The sequence below is a fragment of the Drosophila miranda genome (assembly GCF_003369915.1).
Source record: "Drosophila miranda strain MSH22 chromosome Y unlocalized genomic scaffold, D.miranda_PacBio2.1 Contig_Y1_pilon, whole genome shotgun sequence".
Taxonomy (NCBI): Eukaryota; Metazoa; Arthropoda; class Insecta; order Diptera; family Drosophilidae; genus Drosophila; species Drosophila miranda.
In genome coordinates, this window is record NW_022881603.1 from 19,491,099 (window position 1) to 19,513,778 (window position 22,680).

General features: G+C 50.9%; 4 protein-coding genes and 1 pseudogene across 4 annotated transcripts; all 5 read left to right on the top strand.

Annotated features, from left to right (window-relative positions):
• Positions 1-237: 237 nt before the first annotated feature.
• LOC117191475 (mucin-5AC-like) lies at positions 238-3,826 on the top strand. Its single transcript, XM_033396332.1, has 6 exons — positions 238-320; positions 558-778; positions 926-1,003; positions 1,761-2,468; positions 2,570-3,195; positions 3,260-3,826. The coding sequence occupies exons 1-6, from the start codon at positions 238-240 to the stop codon at positions 3,650-3,652; spliced, it is 2,109 nt and encodes a 702-aa protein (XP_033252223.1). The 3' UTR covers positions 3,653-3,826.
• Positions 3,827-5,057: 1,231 nt separating this feature from the next.
• Positions 5,058-7,843, top strand: LOC117192056 (mucin-2-like). The gene is made up of 2 exons (XM_033396772.1): positions 5,058-7,212; positions 7,277-7,843. Exons 1-2 carry the CDS (start codon positions 5,200-5,202, stop codon positions 7,667-7,669), a joined length of 2,406 nt encoding a protein of 801 aa, XP_033252663.1. The 5' UTR covers positions 5,058-5,199; the 3' UTR covers positions 7,670-7,843.
• A 137-nt stretch (positions 7,844-7,980) lies between these two features.
• LOC117191476 lies at positions 7,981-8,498 on the top strand (annotated as a pseudogene).
• Positions 8,499-8,514: 16 nt separating this feature from the next.
• Positions 8,515-10,424, top strand: LOC117191477. The gene is made up of 3 exons (XM_033396333.1): positions 8,515-8,901; positions 8,993-9,070; positions 9,148-10,424. Exons 1-3 carry the CDS (start codon positions 8,847-8,849, stop codon positions 10,422-10,424), a joined length of 1,410 nt encoding a protein of 469 aa, XP_033252224.1. The 5' UTR covers positions 8,515-8,846.
• A 225-nt stretch (positions 10,425-10,649) lies between these two features.
• LOC117191478 (mucin-2-like) lies at positions 10,650-12,836 on the top strand. Its single transcript, XM_033396334.1, has 2 exons — positions 10,650-12,653; positions 12,714-12,836. The coding sequence occupies exons 1-2, from the start codon at positions 10,650-10,652 to the stop codon at positions 12,834-12,836; spliced, it is 2,127 nt and encodes a 708-aa protein (XP_033252225.1).
• The last annotated feature ends 9,844 nt before the right edge of the window (positions 12,837-22,680 follow it).

Below are 22,680 nucleotides of genomic sequence, written 5' to 3' on the forward strand. Positions count from 1 at the left end.
ACAGCTTCGTATCCAGACCTGGAAAATAGACTGGACAAGTGCATGGCAAAACTATTCGCAAGGAGAAATATTGAGACTCAAAATGTACGTGATTTTGCTGCAGTGGAATACTTCGGTGTGATGAGCCTAACCGATGTACGCTCTCCCCGGCGTAAGCTCTGGTACATGTATTATAGCATCAGCGATTAGGTTGACATCACGGTGGACCGCATCCACCGCAAATATGGCCAGAAAAATATGTACGATCTGTTTCGAAAGCCCATCTTCAGTGGTGCCGGTCTGCGATACCGGGTAAAGAATCACTTTGCAGCCCTGAAGTGGTACGTAAAAGGGAATATACTGGAGGCCACGCCAGTATGGCTGGCTTTTAAAGCCAGCTTCGCCTGAACAGCCAATTGTGGATACAGAAGATGGCAGTGCATGTGCGGACCAGCTAAGGGATAAGTATGAAGGAGCACATCAGGAGGAAGCACGTGTAGAAGGCGAGTCTTCTGCTGAAGCTAAGGTGACGGAAGAATCTAAGGACGAAGCCCGCACGGAAGAGACTACTTCAGCAGGGACACCGCTAAGGAGGAATCTCCACTAAGCGAGGAAACGGCAGAGCAACCTAAACCTTTGAAGGCTCCCTCTGTGGAACCGGACAAGGAGGACGATAATAGCCAAAGCATTCCAAAGATCGACGAAAACAATGGGGGATCGGTTAATCCCACAGCCGACGCCCCTGAGGCGGACGTTGAGGAGTCCAATGCCAACAGCCAAGTCATAACAGAAACAACAGGTGCCACCGTCGTCCCGCCTTGCGTAAACGGGAAGTGGAGACCCCACTGCCAGATGGTTAATAGCTTCCCAAATATTCGCACTGTTAAAAAAAATTTCTAATATTACATTTTATTCTCTTCCCCTCTGATCGTTTCTTTCCATTTAGAATCTGCCCGTCGGAAGCAACAGCAGCAGCGAGAGCTGGAGAAAACCGGAAAGGACAAACAGGGCCAGAAAAAACTAGGTGAGTTGGCGACCTCCGGCGCGACTGCGGTTTGCTTCGCGACGCAGACAGTCGGCCAAAAAACGAAAAGCTACCGAAGAAGCAGATGCAGAAACAGAAGTCGGCCATCAAAAGAGATCAAGAGGAGAGCAAGAGCAGGAGCCAGAAGCACGTCCAGCTCCGTCCCTTGCCTTCCCAGGGATGATAATCGCTGCCAGCAGCTCCACCTCTTCGCCGCTGCCGTATTCGGTTACAGCCCCAGTTGCAGTTGCAGTTTCTTCCAAATCACAGCCCATTAGAAAACCTAAGCTGCGAAAATGTCTGGTCAAAATCAACCGGGGAGTGGTCAAAAAGTGGATGGCAGCGAACGTACGAAAGCAGCCAGCAGTCGCACTACAGCAACCACGATCAGAACCACCAGAAGAGCCGGCTCCAGAGCCACAAATTGAAGAACCAGCAGCAGAGCCAGCAAGGGTTCAAGTGCCAGAGCCAGCTCCAGCTCCAACCCCAGCACCATCTCCAGCTCCAAAGAAAGCGCCGCAGACAGCACGAGCACCAGTCGCACCAGTTGACAAGTCAGATTCGGTATCGGTGTCGGTATTGGCTCAACCAGTACAGAAAAAAACCCATGGTGTTCTGGCGATGAAACTTCCGATTCCCATACCCGTTATGGCAATAAAAACGGAAATAGAGGAAGTGCCGCCCGAAGTGCCAATGGAAGAAGATACATTGGGAGCCTTACCCGTACCCATACCCATACCCACACCCACACCTATAGCCACACCCATAACCATACCCACGGCTCCGGAAGCTCCTGAAGAGGCGACGCCACCTCAGGAGGTGGTTCCACTTCCACCCACCACATCGAGTTTTCAGACAATTCGCATAAGTGCGCCTCCGCCCTCGGCTGGCAGACTGGTCAGCTCGCTGCTATCAGCCAGCTCGGCCGAATCCAGCCAGAACCCTGGCAATACCAAGATTTTCTCCTTCCTGTATCCGCACCGCTATCAGCGATCGTATGGCGACGTGGGGCTGGACTTTTGCTGCCCCAATCTGGATGGACCGATGCGAGCCATTGACCCGACGCGTTTGCATGCCACGGCGCAGGTGCCTGTGCTGGAGCTGCCGCAGTTCATGGTTATCACGACGAAGATCATCTCCAAGGCGGATAAGGATCTGCCCCACAAGGTGCGTGCGAAGCTGGCGCAGCTGGATAAGACTGGAGGGAAGTTGGTGGGGCAGACGGTGCGCATGAGCATGGACTCCAGTGAGCCGTCGATTCTAGTGGCAGTGCCGTCGTCCAACCTTGGTCCGGCTCCTCGGACTCTTCCCGCCTTAATTCCCATTTCTAACCCTCCGCCACCCACCGCACCACCTGCGCCCACCGCTCCACATGCACCCACCGCTCCACCTGCACCCACCACAACTCCTGCACTTCCAGTTTCTCATGATGACATCGTTCAATCCTTGACCAAGCACTTGCCACGTGGAACGACACTAACCAAAAAGGTCCTGCCGCCTGGGGCTGCCCTACCCGCTGCTGCCAGCTCGTCGATGGTGGCTAGTATGCCACCTGCCCTGATCCAGCTGCCGCCAATCTGCCCAAGGACAAACAACGGGTGGAGCTGCAGACACGAGTTCAGATATTCGACCTGGTGCTCCAGATCCTAAGCAGACGCGCAACCACACTGACCAAGGTAGAGCGACAGCGCACCATTGAGGAGATTGTGATGACCAGCACCCTAATGCCCATCGACGTTGATGTGGGCACCAAGCTCCTTGAGAACTACGTCTATTACCTCAACCGAGCTACTAACATCCAGACGCCCCTGCCCTCGCTTTGCCTCAACCCTGTGGTAACAACAGCTGCTACTCAGAGTGCGCCCACAGTCGCCAGTCTTGTCGGCATCCCGGCGGTGGCCAAGAGTAAAGTCAGCACTGCATCTGCATCTGCAACTGCAACTGCAACCCCTTCCGCACCCGCACCAGCAACGAAGAAGCCAGCACAAAAGCGCAGTTCTCTGCCAGCCGGCATTCCGGTGTACGATTCGGAGAAGAACATCATTGGATATCAGTGCCCGACACCGAACGCTTCGTTTGTCACTCGACCAACGCCCATGGCCAGCAGGACTCCACTGGGACCCTCCGCCTCCACGGCAGCCCATGGTGGAAGCAAGTCGGCCAGATCGAGTGTGCAGCTAAAACAGAACAAGGTAGCTTAATCGAGTATGTGGTACGCTCAATAAAATTATTATTTGATGTTTATTTTCTTCGTAGAAAACGAAAACTACGGCTGGAATGCCTATGAAAGCAGGACCAAAAGGCAGCACTGGAAATAGAGTTGGTTCAGGGACGATCATTTCCATTCACCCAGAACAGAAAACACTCCCTGCAAGGCCAGGTGTAGCCCAAACGATTGCTGCATTATCGGAGACTCCTCAGCCCAATGCGGTGGCTGTGCCTGTCCCTGTGCCTGTGCCGGGGTCAACGTCAAAGTCTGCTGCCCCAACATCGAGCGGGCGATCCGCTGGATTGAATCAAACGCGCAGTCCGAATGTGTTTATCATTAACCAGATGTCCCCCCAGGCAGAGGAGATCATACTGCCCGATTCCAACAATGTTGTGCCAATGGAAGCGGAGATCAAGGTTGGGCAGGTCTTGAGTGTATAATTGATTAAAAAAGAGAAAAGGAAAAGTATTCTAAGTTACTTTAAAACGTTTTTGATTAAGATGAATTACTCAAATGCATCGTTGATCGCAAGAAGAGAATTATGTAGTTCTACAAATGAAGAAACAAATTATTGTTAAAATAAATGGATGTAATCAACTGTTTTTTAATCTAAACGGCACTTTAAGCTTTTCAATAAAAGCTCTCGTGGCGAAATTTATAAGCTTTTCATTAGAAATGGAAACAAAACAAAATATAAAGGCCCGGCTGGCCAGGGGAAATACAATAGAATACACTATACAAAGACCTCAACATGATGAACGTCACTGAAGCGGAAAAAGAGGAAATAAACACTCCCAATGGTAAGTTTTATGCCCAATCTGTTATTAATTACTTAAAATGAACTTTTAATGAATATTTGACCTACAGAGAAATATTGAGACTCAAAATGTATGTGATTTTGCTGCAGTGGAATACTTCGGTGTGATGAGCCTAACCGATGTACGCTCTCCCCGGCGTAAGCTCTGGTACGTGTATTATAGCACCAGCGATTAGGTTGACATCACGGTGGACCGCATCCACCGCAAATATGGCCAGAAAAATATGTACGATCTGTTTCGAAAGCCCATCTTCAGTGGTGCCGGTCTGCGATACCGGGTAAAGAATCACTTTGCAGCCCTGAAGTGGTACGTAAAAGGGAATATACTGGAGGCCACGCCAGTACGGCTGGCTTTTAAAGCCAGCTTCGCCTGAACAGCCAATTGTGGATACAGAAGATGGCAGTGCATGTGCGGACCAGCTAAGGGATAAGTATGAAGGATCACATCAGGAGGAAGCACGTGTAGAAGGCGAGTCTTCTGCTGAAGCTAAGGTGACGGAAGAATCTAAGGACGAAGCCCGCACGGAAGAGACTACTTCAGCAGGGACACCGCTAAGGAGGAATCTCCACTAAGCGAGGAAACGGCAGAGCAACCTAAACCTTTGAAGGCTCCCTCTGTGGAACCGGACAAGGAGGACGATAATAGCCAAAGCATTCCAAAGATCGACGAAAACAATGGGGGATCGGTTAATCCCACAGCCGACGCCCCTGAGGCGGACGTTGAGGAGTCCAATGCCAACAGCCAAGTCATAACAGAAACAACAGGTGCCACCGTCGTCCCGCCTTGCGTAAACGGGAAGTGGAGACCCCACTGCCAGATGGTTAATAGCTTCCCAAATATTCGCACTGTTAAAAAAAATGTCTAATATTACATTTTATTCTCTTCCCCTCTGATCGTTTCTTTCCATTTAGAATCTGCCCGTCGGAAGCAACAGCAGCAGCGAGAGCTGGAGAAAACCGGAAAGGACAAACAGGGCCAGAAAAAACTAGGTGAGTTGGCGACCTCCGGCGCGACTGCGGTTTGCTTCGCGACGCAGACAGTCGGCCAAAAAACGAAAAGCTACCGAAGAAGCAGATGCAGAAACAGAAGTCGGCCATCAAAAGAGATCAAGAGGAGAGCAAGAGCAGGAGCCAGAAGCACGTCCAGCTCCGTCCCTTGCCTTCCCAGGGATGATAATCGCTGCCAGCAGCTCCACCTCTTCGCCGCTGCCGTATTCGGTTACAGCCCCAGTTGCAGTTGCAGTTTCTTCCAAATCACAGCCCATTAGAAAACCTAAGCTGCGAAAATGTCTGGTCAAAATCAACCGGGGAGTGGTCAAAAAGTGGATGGCAGCGAACGTACGAAAGCAGCCAGCAGTCGCACTACAGCAACCACGATCAGAACCACCAGAAGAGCCGGCTCCAGAGCCACAAATTGAAGAACCAGCAGCAGAGCCAGCAAGGGTTCAAGTGCCAGAGCCAGCTCCAGCTCCAACCCCAGCACCATCTCCAGCTCCAAAGAAAGCGCCGCAGACAGCACGAGCACCAGTCGCACCAGTTGACAAGTCAGATTCGGTATCGGTGTCGGTATTGGCTCAACCAGCACAGAAAAAAACCCATGGTGTTCTGGCGATGAAACTTCCGATTCCCATACCCGTTATGGAAATAAAAACGGAAATAGAGGAAGTGCCGCCCGAAGTGCCAATGGAAGAAGATACATTGGGAGCCTTACCCGTACCCATACCCATACCCACACCCACACCTATAGCCACACCCATAACCATACCCACGGCTCCGGAAGCTCCTGAAGAGGCGACGCCACCTCAGGAGGTGGTTCCACTTCCACCCACCACATCGAGTTTTCAGACAATTCGCATAAGTGCGCCTCCGCCCTCGGCTGGCAGACTGGTCAGCTCGCTGCTATCAGCCAGCTCGGCCGAATCCAGCCAGAACCCTGGCAATACCAAGATTTTCTCCTTCCTGTATCCGCACCGCTATCAGCGATCGTATGGCGACGTGGGGCTGGACTTTTGCTGCCCCAATCTGGATGGACCGATGCGAGCCATTGACCCGACGCGTTTGCATGCCACGGCGCAGGTGCCTGTGCTGGAGCTGCCGCAGTTCATGGTTATCACGACGAAGATCATCTCCAAGGCGGATAAGGATCTGCCCCACAAGGTGCGTGCGAAGCTGGCGCAGCTGGATAAGACTGGAGGGAAGTTGGTGGGGCAGACGGTGCGCATGAGCATAGACTCCAGTGAGCCGTCGATTCTAGTGGCAGTGCCGTCGTCCACCCTTGGTCCGGCTCCTCGGACTCTTCCCGCCTTAATTCCCATTTCTAACCCTCCGCCACCCACCGCACCACCTGCGCCCACCGCTCCACATGCACCCACCGCTCCACCTGCACCCACCACAGCTCCTGCACTTCCAGTTTCTCATGATGACATCGTTCAATCCTTGACCAAGCACTTGCCACGTGGAACGACACTAACCAAAAAGGTCCTGCCGCCTGGGGCTGCCCTACCCGCTGCTGCCAGCTCGTCGATGGTGGCTAGTATGCCACCTGCCCTGATCCAGCTGCCGCCAATCTGCCCCAAGGACAAACAACGGGTGGAGCTGCAGACACGAGTTCAGATATTCGACCTGGTGCTCCAGATCCTAAGCAGACGCGCAACCACACTGACCAAGGTAGAGCGACAGCGCACCATTGAGGAGATTGTGATGACCAGCACCCTAATGCCCATCGACGTTGATGTGGGCACCAAGCTCCTTGAGAACTACGTCTATTACCTCAACCGAGCTACTAACATCCAGACGCTCCTGCCCTCGCTTTGCCTCAACCCTGTGGTAACAACAGCTGCTACTCAGAGTGCGCCCACAGTCGCCAGTCTTGTCGGCATCCCGGCGGTGGCCAAGAGTAAAGTCAGCACTGCATCTGCATCTGCAACTGCAACTGCAACCCCTTCCGCACCCGCACCAGCAACGAAGAAGCCAGCACAAAAGCGCAGTTCTCTGCCAGCCGGCATTCCGGTGTACGATTCGGAGAAGAACATCATTGGATATCAGTGCCCGACACCGAACGCTTCGTTTGTCACTCGACCAACGCCCATGGCCAGCAGGACTCCACTGGGACCCTCCGCCTCCACGGCAGCCCATGGTGGAAGCAAGTCGGCCAGATCGAGTGTGCAGCTAAAACAGAACAAGGTAGCTTAATCGAGTATGTGGTACGCTCAATAAAATTATTATTTGATGTTTATTTTCTTCGTAGAAAACGAAAACTACGGCTGGAATGCCTATGAAAGCAGGACCAAAAGGCAGCACTGGAAATAGAGTTGGTTCAGGGACGATCATTTCCATTCACCCAGAACAGAAAACACTCCCTGCAAGGCCAGGTGTAGCCCAAACGATTGCTGCATTATCGGAGACTCCTCAGCCCAATGCGGTGGCTGTGCCTGTCCCTGTGCCTGTGCCGGGGTCAACGTCAAAGTCTGCTGCCCCAACATCGAGCGGGCGATCCGCTGGATTGAATCAAACGCGCAGTCCGAATGTGTTTATCATTAACCAGATGTCCCCCCAGGCAGAGGAGATCATACTGCCCGATTCCAACAATGTTGTGCCAATGGAAGCGGAGATCAAGGTTGGGCAGGTCTTGAGTGTATAATTGATTAAAAAAGAGAAAAGGAAAAGTATTCTAAGTTACTTTAAAACGTTTTTGATTAAGATGAATTACTCAAATGCATCGTTGATCGCAAGAAGAGAATTATGTAGTTCTACAAATGAAGAAACAAATTATTGTTAAAATAAATGGATGTAATCAACTGTTTTTTAATCTAAACGGCACTTTAAGCTTTTCAATAAAAGCTCTCGTGGCGAAATTTATAAGCTTTTCATTAGAAATGGAAACAAAACAAAATATAAAGGCCCGGCTGGCCAGGGGAAATACAATAGAATACACTATACAAAGACCTCAACATGATGAACGTCACTGAAGCGGAAAAAGAGGAAATAAACACTCCCAATGGGAAGTTTTATGCCCAATCTGTTATTAATTACTTAAAATGAACTTTTAATGAATATTTGACCTACAGAGAAATATTGAGACTCAAAATGTATGTGATTTTGCTGCAGTGGAATACTTCGGTGTGATGAGCCTAACCGATGTACGCTCTCCCCGGCGTAAGCTCTGGTACGTGTATTATAGCACCAGCGATTAGGTTGACATCACGGTGGACCGCATCCACCGCAAATATGGCCAGAAAAATATGTACGATCTGTTTCGAAAGCCCATCTTCAGTGGTGCCGGTCTGCTATCCCGGGTAAAGAATCACTTTGCAGCCCTGAAGTGGTACGTAAAAGGGAATATACTGGAGGCCCCGCCAGTATGGCTGGCTCTTAAAGCCAGCTTCGCCTGAACAGCCAATTGTGGATACAAAAGATGGCAGTGCATGTGCGGACCAGCTAAGGGATAAGTATGAAGGAGCACATAAGGAGGTAGCACGTGTAGATGGCGAGCCTTCTGCTGAAGCTAAGGTGACGGAAGAATCTAAGGACGAAGCCCGCACGGAAGAGACTACTTCAGCAGGGACACCGCTAAGGAGGAATCTCCACTAAGCGAGGAAACGGCAGAGCAACCTAAACCTTTGAAGGCTCCCTCTGTGGAACCGGACAAAGAGGACGATAATAGCCAAAGCATTCTAAAGATCGACGAAAACAATGGGGGATCGGTTAATCCCACAGCCGACGATCCTGAGGCGGACGTTGAGGAGTCCAATGCCAACAGCCAAGTCATAACAGAAACAACAGGTGCCACCGTCGTCCCGGAATCGAGCAAATCAAACATGCCACCCGTGCGCGCCTTGCGTAAATGGGAAGTGGAGACCCCACTGCCAGATGGTTAATAGCTTCCCAAATATTCGCACTGTTAAAAAAAATGTCTAATATTACATTTTATTCTCTTCCCCTCTGATCGTTTCTTTCCATTTAGAATCTGCCCGTCGAAAGCAACAGCAGCAGCGAGAGCTGGAGAAAACCGGAAAGGACAAACAGGGCCAGAAAAAACTAGGTGAGTTGGTAGTCGCCTCCTTTTCTTCATACCTTCACCCCTAATCTGATCTCATTTTCAACCTCTCCGAATGACAGTGCGTCGCCGCAATCAGCTGGAGGCGGAAGAGCGGCCACCCCAGAAGCGTCTAAAGCCAGAGGACGAAGCCACAGCATCTGCACCTGCCTCTGACAACCCCAAGGTTAAATTCATATCCCTTATAGGCAAGGACACAATTATTCCAACCACAACCGACCTACGAAAGGAGGAGGCAAAGTCCTCGGGCGCCGATATGACCAAGCACATCATCATATCGACAGTACCCAAGAAAACCCCGGATGCCGCTGCAGAGAGTCCGCCGGCGCCGTCCAAGAAGCCTCTGGTGCAGAGTGTGCTCAACTCGTTTGTGGATACCCTCAAGACTACACAAAGGGATAGTACAGGCAAGAAGTTCTTGCCGAGATCTAACACAGCGGCAGCAAATGATGAGGACCCCGAACGGAATATCCCCAGCTCCACTTTGCTGACCAGGAAGGGTGTTGTGTCAGCAAGCGATTTGCCAAGCAAGAAAACAGCACAATCTCCCAAAGGAGAAACACCTGCAGCAGCACTGCAGAAGGTGAACATCATCTCCGTTTCAGTGATGCCGAGCAAAGAAGATGAATGTGCGGCTGTTGCAGTGGGGAAAAAGGGGCCCACCAGCGCACCCGCAACAGCAGCTCAAGTTACGAAGGCGCTGCTGGATACCGAGAAGAACATCGTCTCAGCAAGAAGGCAAGTGGAGAACAAGAAGAAGCCGGAGACTAAGAAGATCGTGAAAATAAATGCGCCAGACAAGACTAAGAACACGGAGCAAGCTAGGAAGGAGGATCGCCGGCTGGAGATGTCCGCACAACAATCGAAAAAATCATATACTCATACGGAGCCAACCAGGAAATCCTTGCCGCATCCGCAACTGCTAAGCAACCCCGAGCCTCGGAAGTCGGAAGATGCTGCCAGAAAGCAAACTATAGCTGATGAGATGGCTAAACCCGCAATTCTGTCAACAGTTCGACCAGTAACCGGTGCCGTGTCTCGATTGACACAACCCGAGCAGCAATGGTCCGATCTGGATGTGTTTCGAAAGAGCATTGCGATCCGAAAATCAAAGGTGGAAACTAGTCGCGCCTCAAGGGAATCCTCTCTCGAACGCGCCGGTCGAATAGCCCGACTGGAAAAAGGCAATTCCTTACCGACCTCCCGTCCAATGGCTGTCTCAATATCCTCACACATGACGCGCGCCGCCAGTAACAATCGATCCCTGGCTTCAACGCCAATTCCTATGGCTACAACGCCAACTCCTATCGTGCGGCGGACTGCTCCGAAAAAGCCTTAACTGGAAGCAGCCTCCTCATCGCCAGTCGAGCCACTAGCTCCGCCTAAGAAGGTTAAACGTCCGGCGCGACTGCGGTTTGCTTCGCGACGCAGACGGTCGGCCAAAAAACGAAAAGCTACCGAAGAAGCAGAGGCAGAAACAGAAGTCGGCAATCAAAAGAGATCAAGAGGAGAGCAAGAGCAGGAGCCAGAAGCACGGCCAGCTCCGTTCCTTGCCTTCCCAGTGATGATAACCGCTGCCAGCAGCTCAACCTCTTCGCCGCTGCCGTATTCGGTTACAGCCCCAGTTGCAGTTGCAGTTTCTTCCAAATCACAGCCCATTAGAAAACCTAAGCTGCGAAAATGTCTGGTCAAAACCAACCGGGGAGTGGTCAAAAAGTGGATGGCAGCGAACGTACGAAAGCAGCCAGCAGTCGCACTACGATCAGAACCACCAGAAGAGCCGGCTCCAGAGCCACAAATTAAAGAACCAGCAGCAGAGCCAGCAAGGGTTCAAGTGCCAGAGCCAGCTCCAGCTCCAGCCCCAGCACCATCTCCAGCTCCAAAGAAAGCGCCGCAGACAGCACGAGCACCAGTCCCACCAGTTGACAAGTCAGATTCGGTATCGGTGTCGGTATTGGCACAACCAGCACAGAAAAAAACCCATGGTGTTCTGGCGATGAAACTTCCGATTCCCATACCCGTTATGGAAATAAAAACGGAAATAGAGGAAGTGCCGCCCGAAGTGCCAATGGAAGAAGATACATTGGGAGCCTTACCCGTACCCATACCCATACCCACACCCACACCTATAGCCACACCCATAACCATACCCACGGCTCCGGAAGCTCCTGAAGAGGCGACGCCACCTCAGGAGGTGGTTCCACTTCCACCCACCACATCGAGTTTTCAGACAATTCGCATAAGTGCGCCTCCGCCCTCGGCTGGCAGACTGGTCAGCTCGCTGCTATCAGCCAGCTCGGCCGAATCCAGCCAGAACCCTGGCAATACCAAGATTTTCTCCTTCCTGTATCCGCACCGCTATCAGCGATCGTATGGCGACGTGGGGCTGGACTTTTGCTGCCCCAATCTGGATGGACCGATGCGAGCCATTGACCCGACGCGTTTGCATGCCACGGCGCAGGTGCCTGTGCTGGAGCTGCCGCAGTTCATGGTTATCACGACGAAGATCATCTCCAAGGCGGATAAGGATCTGCCCCACAAGGTGCGTGCGAAGCTGGCGCAGCTGGATAAGACTGGAGGGAAGTTGGTGGGGCAGACGGTGTGCATGAGCATGGACTCCAGTGAGCCGTCGATTCTAGTGGCAGTGCCGTCGTCCAACCTTGGTCCGGCTCCTCGGACTCTTCCCGCCTTAATTCCCATTTCTAACCCTCCGCCACCCACCGCACCACCTGCGCCCACCGCTCCACATGCACCCACCGCTCCACCTGCACCCACCACAACTCCTGCACTTCCAGTTTCTCATGATGACATCGTTCAATCCTTGACCAAGCACTTGCCACGTGGAACGACACTAACCAAAAAGGTCCTGCCGCCTGGGGCTGCCCTACCCGCTGCTGCCAGCTCGTCGATGGTGGCTAGTATGCCACCTGCCCTGATCCAGCTGCCGCCAATCTGCCCCAAGGACAAACAACGGGTGGAGCTGCAGACACGAGTTCAGATATTCGACCTGGTGCTCCAGATCCTAAGCAGACGCGCAACCACACTGACCAAGGTAGAGCGACAGCGCACCATTGAGGAGATTGTGATGACCAGCACCCTAATGCCCATCGACGTTGATGTGGGCACCAAGCTCCTTGAGAACTACGTCTATTACCTCAACCGAGCTACTAACATCCAGACGCCCCTGCCCTCGCTTTGCCTCAACCCTGTGGTAACAACAGCTGCTACTCAGAGTGCGCCCACAGTCGCCAGTCTTGTCGGCATCCCGGCGGTGGCCAAGAGTAAAGTCAGCACTACATCTGCATCTGCAACTGCAACTGCAACCCCTTCCGCACCCGCACCAGCAACGAAGAAGCCAGCACAAAAGCGCAGTTCTCTGCCAGCCGGCATTCCGGTATACGATTCGGAGAAGAACATCATTGGATATCAGTGCCCGACACCGAACGCTTCGTTTGTCAATCGACCAACGCCCATGGCTAACAGGACTCCACTGGCACCCTCCGCCTCCACGGCAGCCCTTGGTGGAAGCAAGTCGGCCAGATCGAGTGTGCAGCTAAAACAGAACAAGGTAGCATAATCGAGTAGTACGTTCAATAAAATTATTATTTGATGTTTATTTTCTTCGTAGAAAACGAAAACTACGGCTGGAATGCCTATGAAAGCAGGACCAAAAGGCAGCACTGGAAATAGAGTTGGCCCGGCTGGCCAGGGGAAATACAATAGAATACACTATACAAAGACCTCAACATGATGAACGTCACTGAAGCGGAAAAAGAGGAAATAAACACTCCCAATGGTAAGTTTTATGCCCAATCTGTTATTAATTGCTTAAAACGAACTTTTAATGAATATTTGACCCACATCTTCGTATCAAGACCTGGAAAATAGACTGGACAAGTGCATGGCAAAACTATTCGCAAGGAGAAATATTGAGACTCAAAATGTATGTGATTTTGCTGCTGTGGAATACTTCGGTGTGATGAGCCTAACCGATGTACGCTCTCCCCGGCGTAAGCTCTGGTACATGTATTATAGCACCAGCGATCAGGTTGACATCACGGTGGACCGTATCCACCGCAAATATGGCCAGAAAAATATGTACGATCTGTTTCGAAAGCCCCAGACCTGTACCACCTTACTGGGAACAGGAAAACTCTATGAAATTGATTGGGTATGAACCGTCGCGGCAGTGTTTAGGGGGTTTTGAAGTCCTCGAGGATCGAGGTATTTTTCGCATAGGCCAGTAGTTGCTGTGGCGTCCTCTTGGAGGCATCTTCCAGTGAGGCCAGCACTGGCGCGCCCAAGTACTTCCTCCTTGCCCTTAAGAGAGCAGGACAGTTGCAGATGAGATGTTCTAGGGTTTCGGTTGCCCCAGGTTCGTCACATTTCCTACAACTGTCTCTGTTTGTGATGCCTAGCTTTGTTGCATGCGCCGTAAACAGGCAATGGCCCGTTAATATTCCCACTAATAATCTGCAGTCCTTCCGTGGTAGGTGCAGCAGGTAGTGGCTGATTTTGTCATTGCGGTCCTTGCACATGATTTTCAAGGTTCTGCAGGCGGTGGTACTCCTCCACCTACTTTCGGTTTGTGATCCGGCCTGCTTTTCTAGATCGCTTTGCAGCGTTCTAAGGGAGACAGGCACGTTCTCGGTTCTCGTATTCGCCAGCCCGACGCCTTCCTTAGCTAGTACGTCCGCCGTCTCGTTTCCTTCGATGCCCTGGTGGCTGGGAATCCAGTAGATCCGCACTGACTTTGTCGTGCTTAGGGTATCTAGTGCCTCCCTGCTCGCCAAGACATTTCTGGAACTGACTGCGGACGACTGCATGGATCTTATCGCCGCTTGGCTGTCGACGAATAGGTTGACCGCATCGTGTGCTCTTTCAGTGAGAAGAGCGACCTCTGCTGCTTTCCTGATGGCAAAAACCTCTGCCTGGAATATGCTACAATGGTCCGGTAGCTTATATGACAGCCTTATCTCAGGGTCTGTACAGTATAGGCCCGCTCCTACTCCTCCGTCCATCTTGGAGCCGTCTGTATATATATGGAGGTGCTCCGTTTGGTCTCTTCCGATTTTCCAGTCTTCAGGTCCCAAAGATGCAGTTGTTTTTACGTCGAGGCATGTTTGGGGGGTCATGTAATCAGTTGATCTGTTCATTTTCCTTCCAATTAAACTATGCCCGTATTCTTGTGGCGACATATTTCCTGAAGCGATGAGGCGTTGTGCTGCCTTTCCTGCAGTCAGACGGGCGTGGATGTCTAGGGGTTCGATTCCAAGTAGGGTTTCGAGTGCTTTTGTTGGGGTTGACCTCAGCGCCCCTGTAATACAGAGAAGAGCCTGTCGCTGAGTCCTCCATAAGCTTACGATACGTTTTCTTTCCAGTAGCTTGCCACCACACTAAGACTCCATACAGCAGAGTTGGTCCCACCACCGAGATGTAAATCCAATGCATCAGAGTCGGAGACAGGCCCCATGTGCTGCTGAGCATCTTCTTGGATGCATAAAGCGCAATGGTGGCCTTCTTCACCCTTTCCAATAAATTGGGTTTCCATGCCAGTTTACTATCCAGTACTGTGCCCAGGTATTTGACTTGTGTTTTTGGGGTTAGCCTAGTTTGATGGATCTTCGGGGGGGTCCATATCGGTACCTTGTACCTCTTGGTAAAGAGGATGAGGTCCGTCTTTTCCGCGTTGATACTGAGTCCTACTTCTTCCGCCCACTCGCGTATCTCCCTGAGTGTTCGTTCCATTAGTGAGCTGAGGGACGATGGGCAATCACCCGTAATAAGTATGCTTATGTCGTCCGCATAAGCTGTTATTATTGGGGCCTTCCTTTCGTATCTCTAGATGAGGTCGTCGACCACCAGATTCCACGGGAGGGGCGACAGGACTCCACCCTGGGGTGTGCCTCTGTCTGCCTCTTTCACCATGGAAGCGGTGCCCCACTCTGATTGCACCCGTCTGCAACCTAGGAGGTTCCTTACCCACAGGTTGATTTCTGGGTGTGTATTAGTCGCTACCAGGCAATTTGTTATTGCTTCCGTAGCCACGTTGTTGAATGCTCCGCAGATGTCCACGAATACTCCCAGTGCATACTTTTTAGTGTGGCAGCTACTACCGAGTGTAGTGCGGTCTCCACCGATTTCCCTTTAGTATAGGCATGCTGGTTGGTTGACATCAGTCCCCCAACCTCATTCCTGATGTGTAAGTCCAGCAGCTTTTCTAGTGTTTTTAATATAAAGGAGGTAAGGCTTATCGGTCTATAGTCCTTGGGACTCGCCTGGCTGCACTTTCCTGCCTTAGGGAGGAAGACAACTCTCGAGGTTCTCCATTGGATAGGGATATAGCCCGTACTTAGGCATGCTGAGTATATTGCGGAGAGCCATGGGGTAATCGCCTCTTTGGTCACCTGCATCATGGCTGGGAATATCCCGTCAAGTCCTGGTGCTTTTGTGCCCGCAAAGGAGTCTATTGCCCAGTGGATTCGCTTGGTGGTTAACAGATCTGTTGGGTGGTATTGTTCCTCGGTTGCTAGGTCCTGGTGCTCTTTGGCATCAGCGACCTCGGTGCAACCAGGGAAATGTTCCTCCATTAGTGCTGTTAGGGCTTCGTCACTGCCCTCTGTCCACTGTCCGTCATCTAGCTTTAATTGGCTTTGTATGGTAGGCTGCTTAGAGAGCAGCTTCCGTAGCCGTGCGGTATCTGGTTGTGCTTTACGTATTTCCTTCTTGTATTTCCTTCTCCTGAGTAGGAGTCTGTATTCCTCATAGACGATCCCTTCGTTCGCTTGTTTGGCGATCTTAAAGAATTCCTTGAGGTTGTCCCTTTGAAGAGAGAGATCCCGGCTCCATCAGAGTGGCGTGGACCTCTTCTTCGTCCTCGAGGGTTTGCACGCGTCCAGTAACGCGTTGGATAGGGTCTCTACAGACTTCTCTATGTCCTCCGCGGATTTCACTGTGCCCGGACTCGCGAGCTTCGAAGTAACTGTCTTTGTAAACTTTTCCCAGTTTGTATTCCGGGGGTTTCTATAGACTATTACCTTCGAAGAATGTTTGAAGTCGCACTTAAACTGAATGTACTTGTGATCTGAGAAGGAGGGTCTTTCAAGGACCCTCCAGCTAGATACCGTAGTACTGTTTCCCGTTGCTAGTGTTAGGTCTAGCACGTTGGATGAAGTCGGACCCACGAAGGTGTGCTCCTCCCCGACGTTTGCTATATATAGATTAGTATAAAGTATAAAGTCTAAGAGTGACTCACCTCTATCATTGATGTCGGTGCTTCCCCACACATTGTGGTGGGCATTGGCATCCGTCCCGATGACGAGTTGATAGTTTTTGGTGCCGGCTTCTGTCACCAGGCTCCTGAGTTCGTCGGGTGGTGCGGGTTTGTCGTGAGCCATGTAGCAGGAAGCCACCAGAAGGCGCTTTTCCTCGCTTTCCAGCATCACAACCGTCAGGTCATCCGTGCTGTAATAAGACATAAGGTAAGCATGGATTCCCTTTCGTACGAGTACGACGGTTCTGTTCCTGCTTACCGATGTTGCGTAGAACAGGTTGTGATTTGAGGACTTTAGTCCGGCCACTGAATTGCCTGTCGCAATCCAGGGCTCCTGGACTAGAGCTATGTCGGCGAGCCCTTGCTCCATGGCGATGAGGAGCTCCGCCGACGCTACCTTGCTTTTATGCAAGTTTAGCTGCAGCACACTCAGCATGGGTGGCTGGCTCACTTGCATCCGACGGGTTGACTACTAACGTCAGGTCACCGTCTTCCTCGTCTTCGTCCTCAAGCGCAAGACCCTGGGCGGCCTCCACGATGGACTCGAGACCTAAGTCCTTTTCCACCTCGCCTACCTGCAGGGTATGCGCGTCCTTGTCCTCAGGGTGGCGCTTTTTGAGGCGCAGGTAGACGCTACCCATGCCCCACGCCATCTTCCCGAACTTGGGATACAGCAGATCCTCTGCCTCCTTGTTTATTTGGAGGATCACACATTGGCCCCCCCTCGTTGGTTGGTGGGCTACCAATGTGTAGGATCCTCCAATCGGTCGTTGGCACGTCCGCGTTTTGCCGCTGAAGGAGCTTCAGCGCTCGGTCTCCCTGGATTGTGATGGGGAAGAGTACCTTCGCCTTAGGCTTGGACGGGATAAGCTCCCGGTCCACAACCTCCAGCTTGGCCCCCTCCCACATCGCCTCCAGTTGGCAGACCGTACGCGTCAGCCACCTTAGGGTTGGATCGTCGTTGCACTTTAGGATCTTAGCCCCATTTAGCCACCCAGCACCATCGAACGTGGGCATAGCGGCCGCGGGGTCTTCTTCCATGTGTGCAAACAGTGCACAAGCTTCCACTGTGCCGCTCGCTCCGGTCGATGAGTGCCACGATCAAATGTCGTTTGGTCACATCGCTGACCTTCGCGTTCGATTTCGATGGCTTCTTGGCAACTTTCGGTGGAGGGGCTGCACTCTTGGGCCCGCGTTGCCGCTTGCTCGCCGGAGTGTCTTTAATGGCACTCTCAGTCGAGCGTTGCCTCTTGGTGGCCATCATCTCCTCCACCTTATTGGCATATTCGCCATTCGACGCCCTCATCTGTGGCATCTGGGCGTAATGTAGTCGGCCCTCCTCTACTCACTGCTCGGCCCAGGCTAGCTTGACCTTCTCCTCCTGGGAGATGTCTACTTTACCTTGCAGCCGGCTTTTGATATTGAGGGCCGCTTTGTATTGTGCTTTGGCCTTCATCCCCTCCTTGGAACGCTTCGGCCCTTCCCTAAGCAGGGAGCTGGTGCTTGGTTCCGGTGAGCGGAGAAGGCTCTCTTCCTCCGTCCTGCTCATAGAGAGCACGCTCTCCAGATCCGTGTCTGTGTCGACTACGGCATCTGTGCGGCTCAACTTGCAGGCTGCGGAGTGAGTTGTTTTTGTTGTTGTTGTTGTGGCAGTAGCTTTACAACTGACTTGGCCTGCTCCCGCCAAGTCTGAGGTGTGACCGCTGGCGACACGCAGAGAGGATTGCTCCTCCCCGTGCCCGCCGGTGGTAGCAGTCACGCTTCCCACCGACGTTTGGGTTGACATCCCAACCCGTGCTTTATCCTTCTTCGCCTCCATATTTGGCCCGAGGGTCCACACTGGTTAATATTTTTCGGGGGACCACCCCCTAGCGTTTTAGGCCTGACCGCCAGGAACCTCTAGCCATGGCCCTGGTTCGGTTCCCCCGACTTTGAATCGGGAAGACGCCGGACCATAGCCTTAGCTAGACACTGCATTACCCCGGACAGAGCAAGCGACAGTGCATTACCCTTATCCGGGGTAATGCAGTGTCCATTGCCCAGCCGGCACCCTCGTGGAGGGTTCAGCTAGAGGATTTTCGCCAGGTAATCTTAAGGTAATTAAGAATCCTTTACAATACAATATCACTAGCATGGTAGTAATGGCATGAATTTCAAATACAATCAGTTGCAATAATTCGAGGTTCTGCAGGCGGTGGTACTCCTCCACCTACATTCGGTTTGTGATCCGGCCTGCTTTTCTAGATCGCTTTGCAGCGTTCTGAGTGAGCCCGACGCCTTCCTTAGCTAGTACGTCCGCCGTCTCGTTCCCTTCGATGCCCTGTCTGTAGCTGGGAATCCAGTAGATCCGCACTGACTTTGTCGTGCTGGAACTGATTTCTGGAACTGACTGCGGACGACTGCATGGATCTTATCGCCGCTTGGCTGTCGACGAATAGGTTGACCGCATCGTGTGCTCTTTCAGTGAGAAGAGCGACTTCTGCTGCTTTCCTGATGGCAAAAACCTCTGCCTGGAATATGCTACAATGGTCCGGTAGCTTATATGACAGCCTTATCTCAGGGTCTGTACAGTATAGGCCCGCTCCTACTCCTCCGTCCATCTTGGAGCCGTCCGTATATATATTGAGGGGCTCCGTTTGGTCTCTTCCGATTTTCCACTCTTCAGGTCCCAAGGATGCAGTTGTTTTTACGTCGAGGCATGTTTGGGGGGTCATGTAATCAGTTGATCTGTTCATTTCCCTTCCAATTGAACTATGCCCGTATTCTTGTGGCGACATATTTCCTGAAGCGATGAGGCGTTGTGCTGCCTTTCCTGCAGTCAGACGGGCGTGGATGTCTAGGGGTGCGGAGAGCCATGGGGTAATCGCCTCTTTGGTCACCTGCATCATGGCTGGGAATATCCCGTCAAGTCCTGGTGCTTTTGTGCCCGCAAAGGAGTCTATTGCCCAGTGGATTCGCTTGGTGGTTAACAAATCTGTTGGGGGGTGTTGTTCCTCGGTTGCTAGGTCCTGGTGCTCTTTGGCATCAGCGACCTCGGTGCAACCAGGGAAATGTTCCTCCATTAGTGCTGTTAGGGCTTCGTCACTGCCCTCTGTCCACTGTCCGTTCTCGGTGATACCTGTCGTTGTTCCCTCCGCACGATTCCCTCCAGTAGTTTGTGACCCCGCAGGGTCCAGAGGTCGCTATCCGACGATCGTCTAGGCGCCCCCCGGTGACTCCTGTTGGTGTCTTGGTATTCCCGCATAGCAAAGTTCCCCTTTCCGCGTCGTAGTAATTCTTAGGCCGACAGGGTCCCGTAAGTGCCGTCCGGCGATAGCCTAGGCACTCTCGGCGATACTTGTCGGTATTCCCGCATAGCAAAGTTCCCCTTTCCGCGTCGTAGTAATTCTTAGGCCGACAGGGTCCCGTAAGTACCGTCCGGCGATAGCCTAGGTACTCTCGGCGATACTTGTCGGTATTCCCGCATAGCAAAGTTCCCCTTTCTGCGTCGTAGTAATTCTTAGGCCGACAGGGTCCCGTAAGTACCGTCCGGCGATAGCCTACGTACTCTCGGCGATACTTGTCAGTATTCCCGCATAGCAAAGTTCCCCTTTCCGCGTCGTAGTAATTTTTAGGCCGACAGGGTCCCGTAAGTACCGTCCGGCGATAGCCTAGGTACTCTCGGCGATACTTGTCGGTATTCCCGCATAGCAAAGTTCCCCTTTCCGCGTCGTAGTAATTCTTAGGCCGACAGGGTCCCGTAAGTACCGTCCGGCGATAGCCTAGGTACTCTCGGCGATACTTGTCGGTATTTCCGCATTTATGTGGGCAAAATTGTCGCACAGCCAGCAGCTAAGAAACAAACATTAGGGACAGACTTCTTGACCTCGTTTTTGTTAACGATGGTTCTCTTGCTACTGTATCTAGAGCTAGCCCAATATCTCTCCCTGAAGATCCTTACCATCCAACTTTGTTGATATCACTGGAGTGTACACAATCTGGAGGTGCTGACAGTTCCATGGCTCCTTGTCACATAAAGTGTTTTCGCAAAACAAACTTTATTGATTTAGATCTACATCTCTCGCGTGTTGATTGGTCGTTTCTTTATTCATTACCGAACATAGATGCAACTGTTAACTCGTTTTATAGTTCTATTTACTCCGCCCTTAATACGTTTGTTCCAGATATCACTGTACCTGTATCGTCCAAGCCTCCCTGGTTCTCCAAGTATTTGTCATACTTAAAAAATAATAAATCCCGGCTCTATAAAAAGTACCAGAAGTCGGGCTCCACGTTGGCCTTAGCTCTATACTCCTCCGCTCGCTCTCTGTTCCTTGCCGTCAATAGTCAGTGTTATAATCATTTCCTTTCCCAATGTAGTAGTAACTTTCGTAGTGATCCTAAAAAATTCTATTCGTTCGTTAATTCTAAGCGCAAGTCAAACGTTTTTCCTCCGTCCCTTCATTACCAGAACAAAACAGAAGCTTCTGCTGTTGGTATTGCAAATTTATTCGCTAACTTTTTCCAAACAACGTACTCGTCTCATATTTACAACGCATCCACTCCGTATCCGTACCAGCTACCTCAAGCTAACAGCATTTTTCTGCCCTTTTTCGAGGAAAGCGTTGTTCTGGAAGGTTTGTCATCTATGGACATATCGTTTTCTGCGGGTCCAGATAAAGTACCAAGTTGCATCTTAAAACACTGTGCCCAGTCCCTTTGCAAACCCTTGACCTTTTTCTTTAACCTCTCCTTGGAACAGTCTTGTCTCCCAGTAATTTGGAATGAGTCCTACATCATTCCGCTTCACAAAAAAGGTTCAAGATCAAACATTGAAAACTATCGTGGTATCGCAAAGCTTTCCGCCATCCCGAAGCTTCTTGAGTTCCTGGTCACCCGGCAACTGCAACATCTTTGTTGCAGCTTGATATCTCCGTCGCAACACGGTTTTTTCAGACATCGTTCAACATCGACTAACCTTCTTGAGTTTTCTAACCTAATCCACCGTGGTTTTCAAATTGGTTTGCAGACGGATGTAGTTTTTACGGACTTCAGCAAGGCATTCGATTCTGTGAACCATGCTCTGCTTATTCAAAAGCTCTCTTTATTAGGGTTCCCAACGAATCTTCTAGATTGGATTTTGTCCTATCTCTCTAACCGTACTCAACGTGTTTTGTTTTCTAACGTGTTGTCAAATACTGTTAATGTTACTTCAGGTGTGCCACAGGGAAGTCATCTGGGCCCGCTTCTGTTTATTTTATTTGTGAACGACCTTCCTCAAGTTATAACATACTCTACTACACTAATGTATGCTGATGATGTCAAAATCTGTCTTTCTTACTCTGATTGGTATTTGCACACACGCGTTCAACTTGATCTAAGTGAACTACTATTGTGGTGTTCAACTAATCTTCTTTTTCTGAACCTTTCCAAATGCAAACTTATGACATTTTACCGTCGCGCTCCTCATTTTGTCTCATATGTTCTAGGAAATCATGTCCTTGAGCGAATTTCGAGTTCAAATGACCTCGGAGTCCTTTTTGATCATAAGATGTGTTTCAACACCCATATAGCTGCAACTGTAAATAAAGCTAAGGGTGTTTTAGCGTTCATCAAGCGTTGGTCCAAGGAGTTTGACGACCCGTACGTTACGAAACAACTGTACATCTCGTTAGTACGTCCTATATTGGAGTATTGTTCTTGTGTGTGGAGCCCGCAGTATAAAGAGCAGCAGGCTGTTATTGAATCCGTGCAAAAGCAATTTTAATTTTTGCCCTTCGGAACTTTAACTGGGACTCGGGTAGAATCTTGCCACCCTACCGGTCTAGGCTAAATCTTATTGACCTGCCGTCGTTGCACCATCGCAGAATATGCAATGGCGTAATGTTCGTGCACAAGCTCCTTCTTGGGACTGTTGACTCCCAAATTCTCTTGGGTCAGATTGACTTGGCCGTTCCATCCAGACCTACCCGTACTTTTAGGCCTATCCGTCTACCCATATGTAGGTCTAATTATGCTGATCATGAACCTTTTAGGGTTTTATGCCATAATTATAACTCCCTCTGTCAAACCCTATCCCCTGAACTGTCTCTTAAACTAATTGCATGCAACATTTATAATCATTTAAATTTAGCTAACTTTTAACTTATCCTTTTCCGCCTTTAGTAACGAAGTACCATTATTAACAGATAATTTGTTAATTTAATAAATAAATAAATAAATAAAAAAGGGAATTATCCGTTAGCCCATTGATAAAGTCATTATGGCAATTGGGAAACAACAGGTTAGCGTCATTACAAGGCAGCCAAGAAAGAAATGGGAGGTTAAAGTCCCCCATGACAAT